General features: G+C 35.0%; 7 protein-coding genes across 7 annotated transcripts; 4 read left to right on the top strand and 3 right to left on the bottom strand.

Moving 5' to 3' along the window:
* Window positions 1-1,378: 1,378 nt before the first annotated feature.
* GCK72_005958 (uncharacterized protein) lies at window positions 1,379-3,895 on the top strand (the record flags this gene model as incomplete). The annotated part of the gene is made up of 10 exons (XM_003108913.2): window positions 1,379-1,513; window positions 1,575-1,652; window positions 1,927-2,015; window positions 2,065-2,210; window positions 2,267-2,543; window positions 2,706-2,904; window positions 2,954-3,108; window positions 3,160-3,261; window positions 3,633-3,760; window positions 3,855-3,895. The coding sequence occupies 10 exons, from the start codon at window positions 1,379-1,381 to the stop codon at window positions 3,893-3,895; spliced, it is 1,350 nt and encodes a 449-aa protein (XP_003108961.2).
* Window positions 3,896-6,573: 2,678 nt separating this feature from the next.
* On the top strand, window positions 6,574-7,872 carry GCK72_005959 (uncharacterized protein; the record flags this gene model as incomplete). Its single annotated transcript, XM_003109020.2, has 6 exons — window positions 6,574-6,742; window positions 7,133-7,212; window positions 7,258-7,359; window positions 7,413-7,568; window positions 7,707-7,769; window positions 7,843-7,872. 6 exons carry the CDS (start codon window positions 6,574-6,576, stop codon window positions 7,870-7,872), a joined length of 600 nt encoding a protein of 199 aa, XP_003109068.2.
* A 253-nt stretch (window positions 7,873-8,125) lies between these two features.
* Window positions 8,126-9,466, bottom strand: GCK72_005960 (uncharacterized protein; the record flags this gene model as incomplete). The annotated part of the gene is made up of 8 exons (XM_053725405.1): window positions 8,126-8,256; window positions 8,302-8,414; window positions 8,458-8,579; window positions 8,627-8,701; window positions 8,753-9,038; window positions 9,082-9,155; window positions 9,200-9,331; window positions 9,392-9,466. The coding sequence occupies 8 exons, from the start codon at window positions 9,464-9,466 to the stop codon at window positions 8,126-8,128; spliced, it is 1,008 nt and encodes a 335-aa protein (XP_053589599.1).
* A 54-nt stretch (window positions 9,467-9,520) lies between these two features.
* Window positions 9,521-10,482, bottom strand: GCK72_005961 (uncharacterized protein; the record flags this gene model as incomplete). Its single annotated transcript, XM_053725406.1, has 5 exons — window positions 9,521-9,618; window positions 9,666-9,880; window positions 9,927-9,994; window positions 10,038-10,133; window positions 10,390-10,482. The coding sequence occupies 5 exons, from the start codon at window positions 10,480-10,482 to the stop codon at window positions 9,521-9,523; spliced, it is 570 nt and encodes a 189-aa protein (XP_053589600.1).
* A 652-nt stretch (window positions 10,483-11,134) lies between these two features.
* Window positions 11,135-12,165, top strand: GCK72_005962 (uncharacterized protein; the record flags this gene model as incomplete). Its single annotated transcript, XM_053725407.1, has 5 exons — window positions 11,135-11,253; window positions 11,297-11,400; window positions 11,459-11,812; window positions 11,856-12,016; window positions 12,067-12,165. 5 exons carry the CDS (start codon window positions 11,135-11,137, stop codon window positions 12,163-12,165), a joined length of 837 nt encoding a protein of 278 aa, XP_053589601.1.
* A 733-nt stretch (window positions 12,166-12,898) lies between these two features.
* On the top strand, window positions 12,899-13,996 carry GCK72_005963 (uncharacterized protein; the record flags this gene model as incomplete). Its single annotated transcript, XM_053725408.1, has 5 exons — window positions 12,899-12,914; window positions 12,971-13,164; window positions 13,213-13,302; window positions 13,353-13,646; window positions 13,694-13,996. 5 exons carry the CDS (start codon window positions 12,899-12,901, stop codon window positions 13,994-13,996), a joined length of 897 nt encoding a protein of 298 aa, XP_053589602.1.
* Window positions 13,997-14,132: 136 nt separating this feature from the next.
* GCK72_005964 (uncharacterized protein) lies at window positions 14,133-15,718 on the bottom strand (the record flags this gene model as incomplete). Its single annotated transcript, XM_003108772.2, has 8 exons — window positions 14,133-14,312; window positions 14,357-14,552; window positions 14,599-14,693; window positions 14,739-14,843; window positions 14,892-14,987; window positions 15,197-15,382; window positions 15,430-15,567; window positions 15,686-15,718. 8 exons carry the CDS (start codon window positions 15,716-15,718, stop codon window positions 14,133-14,135), a joined length of 1,029 nt encoding a protein of 342 aa, XP_003108820.2.
* Between the last annotated feature and the right edge of the window lie 1,228 nt (window positions 15,719-16,946).

Below are 16,946 nucleotides of genomic sequence, written 5' to 3' on the forward strand. Positions count from 1 at the left end.
AAAACACTTATAATTGCTATGATTATTGACAAAACAAAACTTGTTCTTTTCTAAAAAATAACATAATTTTTATAATAGCTCTGGTTCCAATCTCTTCAAAATGTTATTTCGAAGAAGTGAAATAAAAACGTGAAACAACAAAAAGTGCAAAGTGTGCTAGAAAAACATTCATCGAGTCTCCATGAAAGGATCAACAAAACTCTTCCAGTAGAGGGCAAAACTCGTGATTTCGGAGAAGGTTTACACTCGAAAAAGTCAACAGAACTCACTTGTTCTGTCTGCAAATTTATGAAATTTTGTTCTAGGAATTCCAAGAATTTGAATAAAAACAAGAACTTTTAGGATAGACAGTTCTGATTGAATATTTAAGATGTCCTTTTATTCGTAATCTACAACTCGAGTTGTTCTGAAGCTTACAAGGACTCTTATTTCTTAATCCAATAGTTTTCTGATCATGAACAACTTTTCTAGAATCGTTTAGCTTTTCCATTGAGCAAGAAGCATTTCAGAAACATCATTTTTCCATTTGAGAAATATTATTCTCACTTCTTACGATAAATCTGTACATCACATAAGAAGAAAATGCATAATAATTTGAACTATAAAAAATTTAGTCCGTATGAGCAAAGTTATATAAAAACGTAGTGAATGCAAAAGAGATCAACTCAAGATTTTTTATGATCTACCAATAATTCATGACATAATTCCATAATGTGTCATAGAAAATGTCCTTATTTTTCTTTGTGGCTAGACTATTCATTCCTTCTTTATTCGCATTCGTATAGGTTCAAACACCCATCTTTTCCCTGAGAAACCTGTCAATTATGTATCGTTCCGCCTCCTTATTCATCTCTTTCTTTTCCCAATCCAGTAAAAGAATGCTCTTTGAATTGTTCCTCTTCCATGTTCGTTCTCAATAGGAACACTCATTTTGACATCACTCGGAAGCCTAAATCTTTCCGAAATTTGTGAATTCCTTCCGGAAACCCTGGAAAATTAAGAATACGTCAGAGATAGACGGCTTCTATTTCTATTTACAGTCCGCCCATTTCTGCATTTTCTTTCGTTTTGTCTCGTGTAAATCTGCTTAAAAGTTGGTCAATTCTTTTCCTTTTCTAACCAATTTATCGTTTGGTTAGCTTTTCGTCCACTATTCTTGGAATACGAACTTTTGTCTTTCTTCTTTTCTTTTTCCTGACACATATTTTACTCAACCAGTCCTTGCTTCTTCGTCTCGTTTACCGCCCCTCTAATTCAATGGTCTCCGAATTTGCGTGAATCTTGTTTCTCCTTTTTACACCCTCACATCTTCTTCTTCTTGTCTGAATTGTGTGCTCTGCTCCGAACGAACTTTTCGTTCCAACCATTCGTTTCAAATATGAATTCTAGAATGCTGCACGATGTCATCTATATGCTTCTCATTTCTACTGTAGCGAAAGAAGTCAAAACAGAATCATTAGTAGATCCGGCACATTGTGAATACAATTCAAATCATAGGAGAAGTATATTAACCGTAAGTTTTTTGTTTGATTATTTTATCTTTTGATATTTTAGGTTTAACTTTATTTATTTAGGATCTACTACAAGATTACGATAAGACTATGGTACCATCAAACAATTCAGTACAAGTCAGTGTGGAGTTGACAGTTCAAGTGAGTTTCTCTTTTGGAACCGACAAATATCAGACTGTTTAAATGATTTTGAAATCGTGCCATTTGACTCTACATTCATCCCATTTTCACTAAGTTTTGGTGGAAAGTAGTCATGAAATCGTGGCCCCCTAATATACATCTGAAACAATCTGATTACCGACTAGACCGACACGAACGTCATGTTCCTTCTAGAATTAGATTAACATTCTGATTCAGCAGAAGCCAAAATACCTTTTTTGCTCTGATGATATCCAAAACAGTCTGAATATTTCAGGACATTTCATCAATATCTGAAATTTCGAGTTCCTTCATTGCGGATGTTTGGTTTAGTCAAGTATGGGAAGATCCTCGATTAGAGTATCGGTTAGTTCTTTTCAAATATCAAATATCTGATATTGTTTTTTCTCTCCAGGAACATCTCTTGCAAAACAAATCTTTCATTGGACAGCTATGTCAGTGAACGTCTTTGGACACCTAACGTGTGTTTTGTGAACAGCAAAAGCACTCAAGTGCACAAGTCACCCGCATCAAATATTCTTCTTATTATTTATCCGAATGGTAATTTTTGCTATTTTTAAACTAAGCAGAAAGGAAACAAAAACAAATGTTTTCAGGAACCGTATGGCTAAATTATCGTGTTCAAGTGTCTGCTCCATGCAGTTTTGAACTGTCTAGATTTCCAATTGATGCTCAAGAATGCCATTTAGTCTTCGAATCATATTCGTATAATATAGCAGAAGTACGATTAAATTGGCAGCAATGGGCGCCTGTAACAATGCCTCCTCCTGAAGATTTTCGATTGCCGGATTTTCAATTTTATAATGTGACATGGGGGAAAACGTCGAATGAATATACGGCTGGAATGTGGGATCAACTCAAAGTTACTTTTAGGTGAGTCGGCAGACATATTCGTCTGTAATTGAGTTGAAAAATCAACAAAAGAAATCAACTCTGTTCGAAAATTTGTAAGGGACAAGAAATAGTTCCTTGTAGTTTTCAGAGATCTTACATTTCAGGAATCTTCAGAACAAATTCTCAGTTATTTATATTCAGGTTCAAAAGATTATATGGGTACTATGTTCTCCAAATGTATCTTCCAACATATCTATCAGTTTTCATCTCCTGGATTGCATTTTGGATTGATACTCGTGCTCTTCCTGCCAGAATAACTCTCGGAGTGTCTTCCCTCATGGCTCTTACTTTCCAATTTGGTAATATTGTAAAGAATCTGCCACGTGTCTCTTTCGTTAAAGTGAGTTTTCAGTTTTCTTCTTAATATTATCTGAAATTCTTCATTTCAGGCCATTGATCTGTGGTTTTTTGTTTGCGTCGCATTTATCTTCTTTTCGCTCGTTGAGTTAGCAGTCGTCGGATTCGTTGATAAAATAACAGAAATCAAGAGGAGGTCACGACGAATCAAATTTCAGCGAGCAATTGCCGGAGGCACAATAAAAAAGTGAGTGGAACGGGGAATGACGAAAAGATGTCTAGTTGTGAGTTGTTTCAGTGATCGGCCAGTAAGTTTCAGGAAGTATTCGTGTACGTCGAAGTGCAATTCTGTGAGATATAATATTAATAACAATGATGACGAGGAGCTGTATAACATTAGGTGAGTTGTTTTTGATGAATTACAATTAAAATTTGAATATTGGAGTTCAAACACAAAGTTGGGTGTAGAAATTCATAAAATTTGAAAATCTGTTAGCATGGCAAATCACTTGAATTAGGCTCAACTTAATTTTGTGAATAAATTTCGGCTGACCGTAGTTATGAAATCGGAGTCGTTCTATTTTCAACGTTTGAGTCAGTCATCTACAGTGTTGACATTGCTGAGATTCAACAGCTGAAAACTCCGCGCTTAAATGTCAAATACAACTCCAAGTAATTTTGTTTGAAGTTGATATCATACGAAAAACCAGAGAAAACACATTTAATAAAGAATAATTAAAGAACTCTTTCGAAAAAAATATTTGTTTACAGTGGAGAAACAAATGGAAGTGGAATGAGCTGGAAGAATAACAGTTCTCGTGAAGCTTCAGCTGATATGGGAGCAAGAGTTGATTCATTTGCAGCTAAAGCATTTCCTGCTATGTTTGCCGCTTTCAATGGTGAGTTCCAGTTCCAGGAATCGGTCTAGTTGACTTCAAGACACTCTGATTGAAAAAGAAGGAGGATAGAAAATTAAATAATAAATATTTTCAGTGTTCTACTGGTGGTATTACTTATCAAGAGAGCGAAACTAGAGCCCTAATCACATTGTATTCATCAACAAAAATTGGTCAACTAGAGTGCTGTCTCTCTTTCCAAATCGACGACGTCATCTAATGATTTTATGTACTTTTTCTTGAATTCTTTCATCTGACGGGTTATCAACCTTTTCCTTTACGATCTGTTTCCTTGTTTTCTTTTCTTGTTATTTCACTCAATTCACCCATCGGGCCTGTATTTTCAAACAAAACCAAACATTTCAACTGTGACTAAATAAATTTGAGTTCTGAGATCTTTCACTCAATTTTGCTCACATTTTCATCTTTTAACATATGATTATTCCTAGATTATATAGCTCTTTCGAAATTTCAGCAGTGCAAAACCTTCAATTTCGTCTCCAACTCGCTCCGCCCATCAACTTTCTCTATTTTCTCAGATTGGAAAACATTGATTTTGAAGTGAAGCAAACATTTCAAGCTACCAGTATAAGCCAAAGTTCGTGCAGCTGCAATTGAGATAACCGGCTGAAAAATTCAATTACTGGAGCCAGCGGAGCCATGGGCGCCATTTTGACATATTTCTTTTAGACGCAAGTTGTGAGATTTCGTTAGCATGTGATTTTAAATTAAAGTTTTCCGTGCATTTCTTCTCTTCAGAAACACGTTTAGTGCAAGTTCAAGTATAATCTTCTAGATGTGAATAAGGGAAGAAGATATTCTGTTTTGTATTGTTATCTGAGTTTTAACTTGGGATGCTCCTGTAGACTGAAAACCATATGTTTTCATCCAAGCATCAGTCCGTATTTTGTGTGTTTTCTTAGAATAAATCTCATTTCTTAATGGATTACTGACCGTTATCATAAGTTTTCTAATATTTTTGTAATCGACAGTGTATGAAACATCGTGATGACTAACTCTGATTGGTTCAAACTTCCTCAATATTTCATTTTCCAGCAGTGATTATCTGTGAGGACGCTAGAAAATTTCGAGAAGTTGTGGGAATGTGTCTAGCTGGTTTGACAATCAGAAATCACGATTTCTTAGTTTGTTGAATTCCCAAGCTTTGGAAATCAGAACTTTCTGAACTTTTTTACACGGCGTACCTAGAACTTTAACACTGAACTAATTATAAACAAACTTTTTTCATTTCTCGAACAATGACTAATTATTTTTGAATATTGTTCAAAAGATTAGATCAAAGGGGTTCAAGTTTGTTCGAACACACCTAGACATATATTGTCTGATGTATGTTCGTATATATTAAATCCAAACATTGACAAAAACTGATACAAATTATATAGATTCCAAGTCAGAAAAGAACTTCCGTCATTATTTTTTGTTATAAAAGACAATGTCTGAAGTATCGGAAATCTCAAGACCCTAACTCAAAATTGAAAAATGAGTCAAGGTATTGTTCTGTTTTTTCTTTTATGTTTTTCTCAGACGACTCTTGATTTCCATATCTGACGCAGGCTTCCTTTTCTCTCTACTCGCAGCAAACCAACATTTTCGATTAATTTTTTCGTTGGTCTGGTTGCAAATCACATTTTTCTAGTAGCTGCCTCTCTTTTTCCTGCTTCAAGGTTTTCCTTATCCTTTTCTCTCAAAATAAATATCAATTTACTAAAAAAAAAGGTGACGATTTAAATGTCTCGTGCACTATTCCAAGTACAATACTGATCGCTGCTTACTTCTCAAGAGACTCAGCACAAAAAACCTTTTGAATTCTAATTATAAATGATTATAGTCTATTCAAAAAGGTTATTTCTTTGTCGAAAGTCTCACTTATTTTCAGCTTTTCATTCTAAATAACACTCTCGAATTGGAGTATGATTGGCTTTCAAGAACACGGATTTTTATATTTTCATGGAATACTTTTCACTCGATTTATAAATGGATCAGTAGATGCAGAGATCGTTTAGTTCACTTCCTTTATGCCAGTTCTGAACTAGAATCGAATTATTCCTCTCTCATAAAATATGTGATCAGAATCAAACTATTTGAGTTTCTACCGTGCTTCGCAAAGGTTTCAAGCAAATGCAGATCGGCCATGCGCATGTTTTCTCGCTAATTACTTTCCTGGAAATCAGAGCAGAATATGAAAATCCAGGCAACAAATTAGAACAGGAGTTGATCACATTCAGAAAATGCTCCTTTCGATTGAACTATTCAATTTTTGGAAGATCAAATAGTTCATTAGTAGATTGTATTCTTCCGATTACTTGACATCATTTCAGTTAAACTTCATTTGTGTATGTAGGTATCAATTGGTTCAATGACGCTTTTCTCCCTTTCTCTCTATTTCTTTTTAGTTTTTTTTCGGGTTACCCTGGACACCTCAATGGACAATTCATTGTTTAATGTCGTTCTCACATGTCTAATGCTCATTCACCTACACTCCATATTTCTTTCGAAAATCGCTTTCTTTTTCTCTTATCAACTTGTTAACATCCCCCGCTTCTATTTATAAGTTTTCCGTTTCATTACTACTCCCTCCTACTATATTTTTCATTTTCCTTTGATTGTTAATTAGGAATCTTTCCCCAGAGGAAACCAAAAAGAGTCTGGGTGCCACCTTCAAAACAATACATATTGTATAGATCTAGGTATTATTTACTTTATTTTTTATAGTTTTCTTATGGTTTTCTTATTTCTTTTCGAAATACAACCTATTTCATTTGTCAATTCGTACCCAGAAGTTATGCCATTTCAGAATGGAATTCGACGAAAACTCTGACAGATTTCGAGTTTGCGGTGGAATTCATATCAAATATGTTGCCTCATTTTGTGCTGTTTTCGGAATTTGTGCCACTTTAGGAGTATTTTGTTTCGGTTTATACATATTTCCATGGTATCTATACGAAGATTCAGTTAATACAACTGGTAAGTACAACTTGTGATTTCATCAGGTGATAAGGAAGTGGAAAAGGGGGTTTGAGGAATGATCTCATTTGTTTATCGAAATGATAACTCATTCTGTTTTGACATTTCAACTTTTTTAGTTCAGAATCAGAGATCTGCGAAGAAAGAACTATTTTATACAGAGTTTCACCATTTTCAAACTCAAAAATCTTATTTCAAGTTTCGTCATTTTTTGAAAAAAGTAACGTGCTCTTAGATGCGGAATCGCCTACACTGCCATTAGGTTGATCATTTGAGAGTGAATAATACATCTGTGATACCGATGTATGCTGGGAAACTAAGCCATATCTTCCCATTGCGCCGTCAAAATCAGCCTCATCTAATAGCTTTATCATTCTGGTACTTTTTCAGCTAAAATCGCATTTTGCTGCTTCCTGATCGGTGGTTGTAGTTCACATGGTCTCATTCTCTACTCTTTGTACTCAACTAGAGTAAGTTTTAATATAAAAATACAATGATTCATTTGCTGTTTTCAGCTACAAACCCAATGGTTGATGCCTGCTTTTGCATATCATTTGTTCATCGCCGTTCTGAATGCCATAACAAGTCTAATTGCAGTAGGAGAGTTGTTTTCAGAGGTTCGTTGTTTTCATTTTTGATAAAGGAAATCTGAAAAACAAATCTTTTCTAGGGTAACATTTCTCATCGAGACTCTGTAATGGCGAAGATTGTGCTCGTTGTTTGTCCAACGATTTTTGTAATTCAAATGATCGGATTTTATGTAATTATCAAGTGTCGAACATATATTCAATGCAAGAGACGACATGTTAGGAATGGAGAACCACCGGTAAGAAATGAGATGAAACTGGAGTAATTGAGAACTGAGGAATGATTCCAACTACTTTAATCTTGTAATTAATTCCTTCCTGCCTTGTTGAATCCACAAACTCATCCTTTACTAAGTCAAATTTCATTCCACTTTCAGAGAATTCGAGAAGTAACAATGATGACGAATAAAGTATCAATCATGGAACTCTCGTTTGATCAGGTATGTTGACAAAACCTCTACAAAAATGACAAATTCCACCTGTTTTCATCTTACAATTTTTTTCTAATTTCAGTTTAACGAAACGATGTATTCACCTGCCTAATCACCTGTTTGGAGAGTGGAATTTCTCGAATCAGAAGCCAAAATTTTGAGTGATATTTGTGATACAAGTCTACAATTTACAAAACTTCGACATTTGCCAACAATTAGATGATATCAACATTGAATTTATTTTTCGAAATAAAATTATAAACCAGATCGAAATGAGACAAAAAGAGAGAGGGAAAGCACGGCAGAGACTGGAAAATAAAGCTTATCGAGAGACAAAAAACCGGGAAGTTGAAATTGAAAAAAATCTATAAATGTCTTCGAAAACCTAATTTTTGAAGTAGAGAAGAACTGGAATCAGATACGAAAACTCCATCTGAATTCTCAATTAGAACGTCTTGTGTCTTGGTTTCTTCGTCGAATCGAGCAGTGGCAGAAACTGGAAAATATTGACTTTTAATACATTGGGAATCTGAATTCTCACCGAAAGAGTATTCAAATGAAACAGAGAAATCATCTTCTCTTGAATACACCATAAAAGGAACAAGGTTAGTTTCAGATATCAGTTTCCGACGAGATGATTCAGGGCAACAGAATCTAAATATATTGATTTTTACTGGCTAGATTATCACTCGGTTACCTATAGCCAACAGGCCGATAATCCTTTTTCATCTTTAGTTCTAATCCATCTTGATAACAACCTTCAATGCACTTTGAGTCTATTCTCAGAATATCTACGATGATCTTTTTTCCTTCGGGAGCCTGAAATCCACTATAGCTCTCAGGAACTTCATTATAGTTTTAGTTACCTTTATATGATAAACACACGTTTTTGATCGGGTATTTGTTGACTGTCTGATTGTTATATCAAATCTTCTGGATGTCTGAAATCAGAAATATACGAAAACCTTTAGCAGAAAATAAACGTTTTCTACCTCTTCCGCATTGAGTAAACCACCACAAAAAGGAGAAAATGATGGAGAAATCAGTTGACAGAAAGGACCTCCGAATCCCGTTGGACACTTACACACTTTGCAATTTCGAGAGTTCGTGAATCCTCCGTTTTGACAAGGAGCTTGTGTTTGACATTTATCTTGGCATTGATAATGTTGATTCATAATGTAAACGTCTATGAAAGAAGGTCCTTCTAGTTGACCCATCGTTTGTTGAAGATTTGTATCAATTGCAGTTAAAGTAGGAATAGATGGAATGTTTGAAAATCTGAAACTGGGAGTATACTTTAAAATTCTCCGTGGAAACTCACTCTGTTGGAGTGTAGTGCATAACGCTTCCGATGTCATAAGGTAAACCGTAAGTTGACATTTGACGGGGGGATATCTGTACAATATCAGAGTTTTCGAAGATTAATTGAAAGGTCTCACTTTGGCAAAGTTGAACAACAAATCTTTCTCCACGACTCTTGGATTGAAAGTCACTGAATCGTCTCGATCGAATCTCGACTGTTCATGAAATATACCAAGTGCATGTGCCAGTTCGTGTGACGTCACTCCAAACTGAAACAGATTGAAGTTATTTTCAAAAGTGATACCCAAAGTCCAAACGAACATGCTCACATCCATCTCCAATACTGACAACTTGTTTTCCTTGAGATGCATCTCTTCCAACTGTACTCCAGCATCCTTCGTCATTTCCAATAAAAAGAAGATACTGAGATATACAATATTTGAGAATTACATGTCGATTTATACCTCTTTCTGGAATGTACGTGGACGGAACTCAATGCATGTTTCTCGATACCAAAAATGAATTGCTTTTAGGATGGCAGCTTTTGCAATTGGGTCTGAAATGCATGCATTTATTCTCTATCGATTTCTCCATTGTACTAACTAAGAGACTCATGGAACATGAAAGGAACTCCATTTTTCCAAATCGTTGCAGGATAGTTTTGATCTAAATATGCTTGTCTTTTGACCCTATCCGAACCGTTCTCATTTTTTTCTCTCTGTCGTGGCTTTGCTGCTTTTCGATATTCAGTTGATCCGTTCACAATTATACTCAATTGTTTGTAACTGATTGCCATATCTCCTTCATATAGTATATCTCTATAATAATTGTTGCTAGTACTCCAAAAGTATCTAATCCTCTCACCTATATTTTCGATTCAATTTTCCAATTGAAATCGGTTTTTCTGAGTAATTGTATATCGTGGAGACATCCTTAAAATGCAAAGTTAATGTATGACTCATGACGGAAACTCACAAACGATAGGTGGGAATCTGAATATTGTTCTTCTACAGAATATTGCAGTGTATCGAATAAGCGATGAGTGTCCGATGGTTTTAGGATGTCATGGAGCTAAAACAATTATAACTCAGAAGACATATCATTATTTTAACGATATCCTGACTATATCTGACCGAGAAGAACAGCGCGTTTTGCTACTAGATTCTAGTCGGAACGAGATATTAGAAATGGAAAGTTCAACAATTGAAAAACAGGACGAAAGGTGTCAGAAACCCAATCAACTCGAACCGGTAGGATTAGTGTTCTATTGAGTGTCTCATATTCTATCATTGAACCTACCGTATCCCTTTGTTCCCCCAATACTCACCTTTATACTTTCATTCGAAACGAATTGAGCTATCACGCATTCAACAGAAATAAGTATCAAATACCCGCAGAATAATATCTTTTCAGATCTCATAGTGACCAGAATAAAAGAAGAAATTGCACTTTAGGCGCATTGAAGGAAGTGTTCAGAAGAGATAAACTATGCTAATAGGTTGATTCTTGATTCGGTCGTCTTCCTTTTGAACACACAATCGAATTATCTCTTTATAGAAATACAAAAAAGAGAAATCTGTGGGGGAAAAAAGAGAAAACAGTTAGTTTGAATAGAAGAAGCTTGCCTTGAGAGCGAGACACTTGTACGTGAACGGACAGGGGACAAAAACACGTTCTTTTCCGTCTGTCTCCTTCGACCGCCTGGCTGATTTACAACTTTCCCGGTGTCCTTCTTTCACATACTTCTTCATGTTAAGCATGCTTTCCTCTGCTTCTTCCTGATTTAATTGATTCTCTCAGAGTCATTGAATCGAAAATGAGAGAAGAACATCTGCAGATTTTATCAGTCAACAGATAACACACGTGCGAAGAATAAAAAACGAGAGAAAGAAAGAAAGAAACAGTTTACGGATACTCACAACACTACAATGTATCCAAAAAGGTACCTTATCAATAGTCTTGACCACGTATCAATATAAATAGAAACAATTATTCTGCACTCACAATTTTTCGATTTCCTTGTTTTTTCTGTCCACAAGATTATCTTCTTTTCAGATCTTCTATACACAAAAATGCAGAAACAATACGATTCTCTCAAATTGATCAAAGTGGAAAATGTTGAAGAATTTGTGTATAAAGTTTCACTGAATCGCCCATCTAAATTCAACGCGTTGAATATGGAAATCTGGAAGTTAGTGAGGAGAACTTTTCTAGGAAAGTAATTTGAATTACAGAGAAATTGGGGACTGTTTTCAGTGGATAGATGAGGATCCAGATTGCCGAGTTGTTATTTTACAGGGAGAAGGAAAACACTTCTGTTCGGGTCTGGATTTAGGCGGTACGAAGTTTTTTCTTTGGATTGTCTGAACCATTTGTAGTTAAAAGTTTAATTTCAGGAATATCACTCTTCAATGAGAATGATACTAATGATTCAGCAAGAAAGGGAAGAAATATTCTAAAGACAATCAAATTTATGCAAAAACAGTTCACTTATATTGATGAATGCTCTAAACCAGTCATTCTTGCAATGCATGGATATTGTCTCGGTGCTGCACTTGATATTGCAACTGCTTGTGACGTCAGAGTTGCAACGAAAGATGCCATTTTATCTGTGAAAGAAGTGGATATTGGAATGGCCGCTGATGTTGGAACTCTTAATAGATTGCCTAAAGTTGTTGGAAATCACAGTTGGATTAAAGATATCTGCCTCACTGCCCGTCATTTCTCAGCTGGAGAAGCACTTCAATTCGGTATATTTCTTTTTCTGTCTCATTTGTTCAATTCATCTTTTAGATCTTCTCAGTCGTGTCTTTGACACTCGCGAAGAAATGATAAATGAGGTGACAAAGATGGCAAAACTGATTGCTTCGAAAAGTCCGGTTGGAGTGCAGGGAACGAAGAATGTTCTGAATTACGCAAGAGAAAATACGATTGAGAACAGCTTGAACTATGTGGTGAGAATCGTTTTAAAATGTGAATTGACAAATGAAAAATAGTATTTTAGGCAACTTGGAACATGTCTCAATTGTTTACTGACGATCTGGTGAAAGCAAGCATGGCATCCTTCTCTAAGCAACCACAACCACCGTTTTCTAAACTATAGACATATCGCTGAACCTGTAAAACTCCAGTGACTTTTCTTCCAATAGAAATGAATTTAAAATTTTGCCGACACTTTTTTACTTTATTGTGACAAACGTTTTTTTTTCTCTCGCACAACAAAAGATGAATAAATTATTATTATTATTATTATTATATAGAACTATTAGAGTTCTAGGACTGAAAATACGAAAAAATTGCATTCTCTTCTATTGCAGATCTCGGTGGTCTCTTTTTGGTGTTTTGATTTGTATTCTTCCCAGAAGGTGAAAACTTTTCCATCTTGTTGTCGTAGTCACCTATGCGTATGTCCTCGTTACTTTAGACCTACATTTAAAAATTTTAATTTATTGTTCAAGAAGTGACCACTATTATCGCTTCCCTACCGAGGTTGTCGATCGTTTATTGCCCACGCAGAGTCTAGTCATGTCCACTGAATCGGTTTCAGTTTTTATTTGTTCTACCTGATCATCTTTCACCTGGTTGATACCGTTTTTAAATGTAGTCTGTAAAATAGAAATGGGTCTACCGAATTCATGCTTCTACTACGACTGAAATCTCTCAATTCGTCACAAAATAAGGTTTCAACGAGCTGTTTGGCCTACGTGACCTGCCCTAAAAGTTCATTAAACTGATTCATTGATACGGTCAACGATTACATAAAAGACGATGAATTTCAGTGAAATCTACTTTTTACCCACTCGATTCTACTATTACTCGCCGCAAATTAAACAAGAATGCCACAAGATTCAAGTGAGTTAAAATGTACGAATTTGAGTCAGAGTCAGATACCTCGGAAATTTATTAAGGCGATGGATACGAACGTCTTGCTGACATTACAGAAGCAGCAAAGAATGAAGGTTCAGAATTGAAGCATGTGATTCGTGACGTCATCAGACACTATTCTGATTTAAGTTCTGATTTGCATGATTATTATGAAAAGAACTTGAAGAAATGTCCTGAAGTTGTAGATCAGACAGTCAATGACTTGTATAATTCAGCGGTAATGCTCAAAACACGAAGTGATTTCTCAATGATTTTTTGGTTTCAGCAAAATTTCAAAGATAATCTGAATATATTTGTTGATTCGATGATGGATTTATCTCCACCCGAGAAGATTTCTGGCTTCAATATCTCAAAGGTGACACTTCTGAGAATGAATGCATGTGAGCGATGGTTTCTATTATTCAGATCTTCGCAAATTCAATTTTTCTTCTTCTCATATCTTCCATGTCTCTGTTTATCGGATCTTACATCACTGCTCCAGTATTCGGAGTAATCTTCTTGAATCTCGGTGCAGTCCTGGTTGCAACTATCGCGATTCCAGTGACCGCAAGTTATGTTTATCATAATCTCAAAGTGAGATCATTGGCAGAAAAACGGATTGCATGTGCTGGGTTCATCTTTATTCAGTCGGTTCTCATTGGTTTTATCAATCAAAATGATTGGTTAGAATCTTCTCCGTATGCTGTACTGACTCAGATTGTAATTTGTCTGCATTCTGAGTATTTTCCACTATCAATCCCTTTCAGATCTCCTCATTCGTCTATCCACTTGCATTGGCACATACAGACAACAGAAAGAAAATTCTTGGTTTTGTTGCTGGATCAATTCTTTTATTCAACGTGTCACATGGTTTTCTTGCTTCTGGAATGGACGGAACATTCTTGACAATTTCTATTTTGTACACTCTTCTATCCATTTCACTCATTCAATACTCAATTGCTTTCCGCTGTCTGACTGATTTCGATATGATGCATTCGTCAATGCAGTACGTGTTATTGATTTCAGTATCCAAAATGTTTGTATTGATGTCTCTTGGAAATCATAAATGAATGAAGCGAACACTGAATGATTAGAGAATATATACACCAATGAATATATTCAATTTCATCCTTTTTTCAAAAGTTTTCACCGATTTAATTTATTAACAACAACAGTTAACTCAACCAACATAATTTTTGAAAAGAGTCACTTAAGAAAATGTTGTTGCCACTGATCATGAAGTAATTGATTGTATGCATCAGATCCTTCTCGTCCTTTTGTTTTGATTGCCAGTAAATGTTCTCTCCGTTTCAGACGACGTTCACGCATTTTCGAAAGATGATAACTTGATATTAATGGCATCAAAAATGAAAACAATGGATGAAGCTGAAATTATTCTTATTTCGTTCACAACTTCTCTGAAAACTTACATAAAATATAAGTTTAACCGTAGACAACGCAGCCCGATCATCAATAAAAACATCGAATTCAAAGTTTCGGAGAGAGAATGTTCCAACAATGTAAATGACAGACATGAGCATATTTATAATCAGAATTGAAGAAATAAATGTGGTCGTGTCAATATTCTCAACAATTTGGAACCGTCCAGAGAGACTGATTTCTATTCTGAAATGTTTTAATTGAAGTTTAGAAAAAACAAATAAAATCAAACCTGCTTTCTCGTTTTTTATTTACATATCGAATGATTTGCAGTAGAATGAGAGCGAGAATTGCGAGTGAAAAACAGAAAATGTAGAGGATATTCAACTGAAAATTAACTTTAGAGAAACACAGAGTTTGATATCAACTTACTCGAAATTCGACACCTTTTGGAGGACTGATTGCTGTGATAACTGGAGACCGATAATCGGCATCTTGGTAAGCCCAAACAAGAAGTGATACTGGTAATACAATACACTGAAAACTTAAATACGTGATTAAAAGTGGGTTGAACCTAGAACTTACAAAGAACAAATAAGCAAGAATATGTCGAAACGAAGTGTTATGTTCATAACTTTCAATTTTAAGAGTTGCGAAGAATCGTTCAATCACCAAGAACACCTGAAAATCAGCATTTTTTCAGAGACCATTGAGACTAATTCTCAAAATGTACATAGTTTGAACTCATGGTATCATGTATTCATTTGGTTAGAAAATTGGTTTCGATGAAATCAGAAAGTCAGAAAAATACAAGAAAAAACTGAAAGTGTTCCAGATGTCCAGATCAGTCCAGATGTCCAGATCAGATTTAAAAAGATTTTTTTACTAACCTGCGTCAGCATTCCACAGAACAAGCAAATAGCAATGGAACTGTGAACCATCATATATGGAACCATTGACATATGAATATCACATTCTGTTTGATAATCCAGAAATCTTTCGATCATCATTAAGTATGAAACAGTGAATAGTATTGAGTGAAATATTGCAGCAAAGAAATACATTGTCAGGAGAAGCTGAAATATAAAAAATCAAAAAACTTTAAGAAAATAAGAGGGCTAACCTTGAAATTCGGATGGAAAGTTGAATTCCATATGAATGTTTTGATGAAATACGAACATGTGAAAATAGAAGTGACTGATAAAACAACATTTATAAGGTAAACAATTTGGTATCCAACGGAGAAAGCTGTTTTACTGTTCTGAAAAATATCCAGATTTGAAATTTGGAGAACCAGTGGAACCCTATTTCTGTCAGAGATATCATCTTAATAGTTGGATGAAACCTCATGATAAACTCTCAGAAATATATAAACTAACCTCTTGACAGATTTCAAATAAAACTCGATCCATATTTTTTGTCTCGTCTCTTCACATTGGCAGACTGATCAGTAATTAGAACAAGACAAAACACACACACACAGTTCGGAGAGGAATGTGTTTAGTGATGATCCTAAATAAATAAAAAGATTTCTGAGCAAGCAAAGAGTTCGAGAAAATGAGAGAAAAGTTGTGGAAAGATGATACATTTTTGTGATTTTTCTCTCTATCACATGGTCTTTTTTCTTACTCATTTGGTTGAGTGGGTTCGTTTTATTTTTCAAAATTACATTCAGTTTCATTGAGTTTTTGAGGTCAAAACGAATCGAAAAAGACGAAATGTGCAAATGTGCAAAGCGTCAGAAACAAAGAAACAAACGGCCGGTCACTCTCATTTATTTTTGTCCTATTTTTGAAATGAGAATGACGCATTTAGCATATATTCGATTAATTGGAATATAGGTTCATCTCGAGAAAAAAAGAGAATTATGCGAAAAATAAATGGATAAAATAAAAGTGTCACCGCCATATAATTGTTGTTTTTTTTGTTTTTTAGCACGATTTATTTGAACAGCGTTATAGGCTTCGTGGTAGTGGGGCTCTCAATTCCATATTTGTTTGATTCTATTACGTTTGTTTGAATTTATGGGAATTCACAAAATAAAGTTTTTGCCGAGAGAATGAGGATAAAGGTATTGAAAATCATTTTCCTGTTATTTGAAAAGTTGCACAGCCATTAGTATTCCGCTTTTCGAGTAAGCAGAGTTAGGGATTTTGGGAATCAACAGAGCACATCAATGCTGAAAGAACGTCAATCTGAGTCTTCTTTTTAGTTTCAATGAGAGTGCCATTGGATGATGAAACTAGATCCAGTTTGAAAATAGATTTTCATTTTTCCGTAGTTTATAAATGAGATAGGACGATAAGCACAGAAACTGTATGAAATAAAACCATACTCATTCTTTTCAATCAATTAATTTGAGCAATGAATCAGATTGAAACATCACTAAAAACAGCTCCAAAATAAATGTTGGTGAACTCTAACGTTTCAGATTCTTTCCATAGTCAAATGACAATCCCATGCAAACGGAAGACGTGGGAAAAGTATCCGGATACTCAACGGAAATGAGCACAAAAATGGGTAAGGAGAGAAAAATCAAAGAGATTATAGACACAGACAACATTGGAACTGAAGAAGTTCTTTCTCACTTTTTCAGGATTTCAAGTGTTCTCAAGTACGTATTTATATATGAGAAGAAAA

The sequence above is a fragment of the Caenorhabditis remanei genome, chromosome II (genome assembly GCF_010183535.1).
Source record: "Caenorhabditis remanei strain PX506 chromosome II, whole genome shotgun sequence".
NCBI classification, from domain to species: Eukaryota; Metazoa; Nematoda; class Chromadorea; order Rhabditida; family Rhabditidae; genus Caenorhabditis; species Caenorhabditis remanei.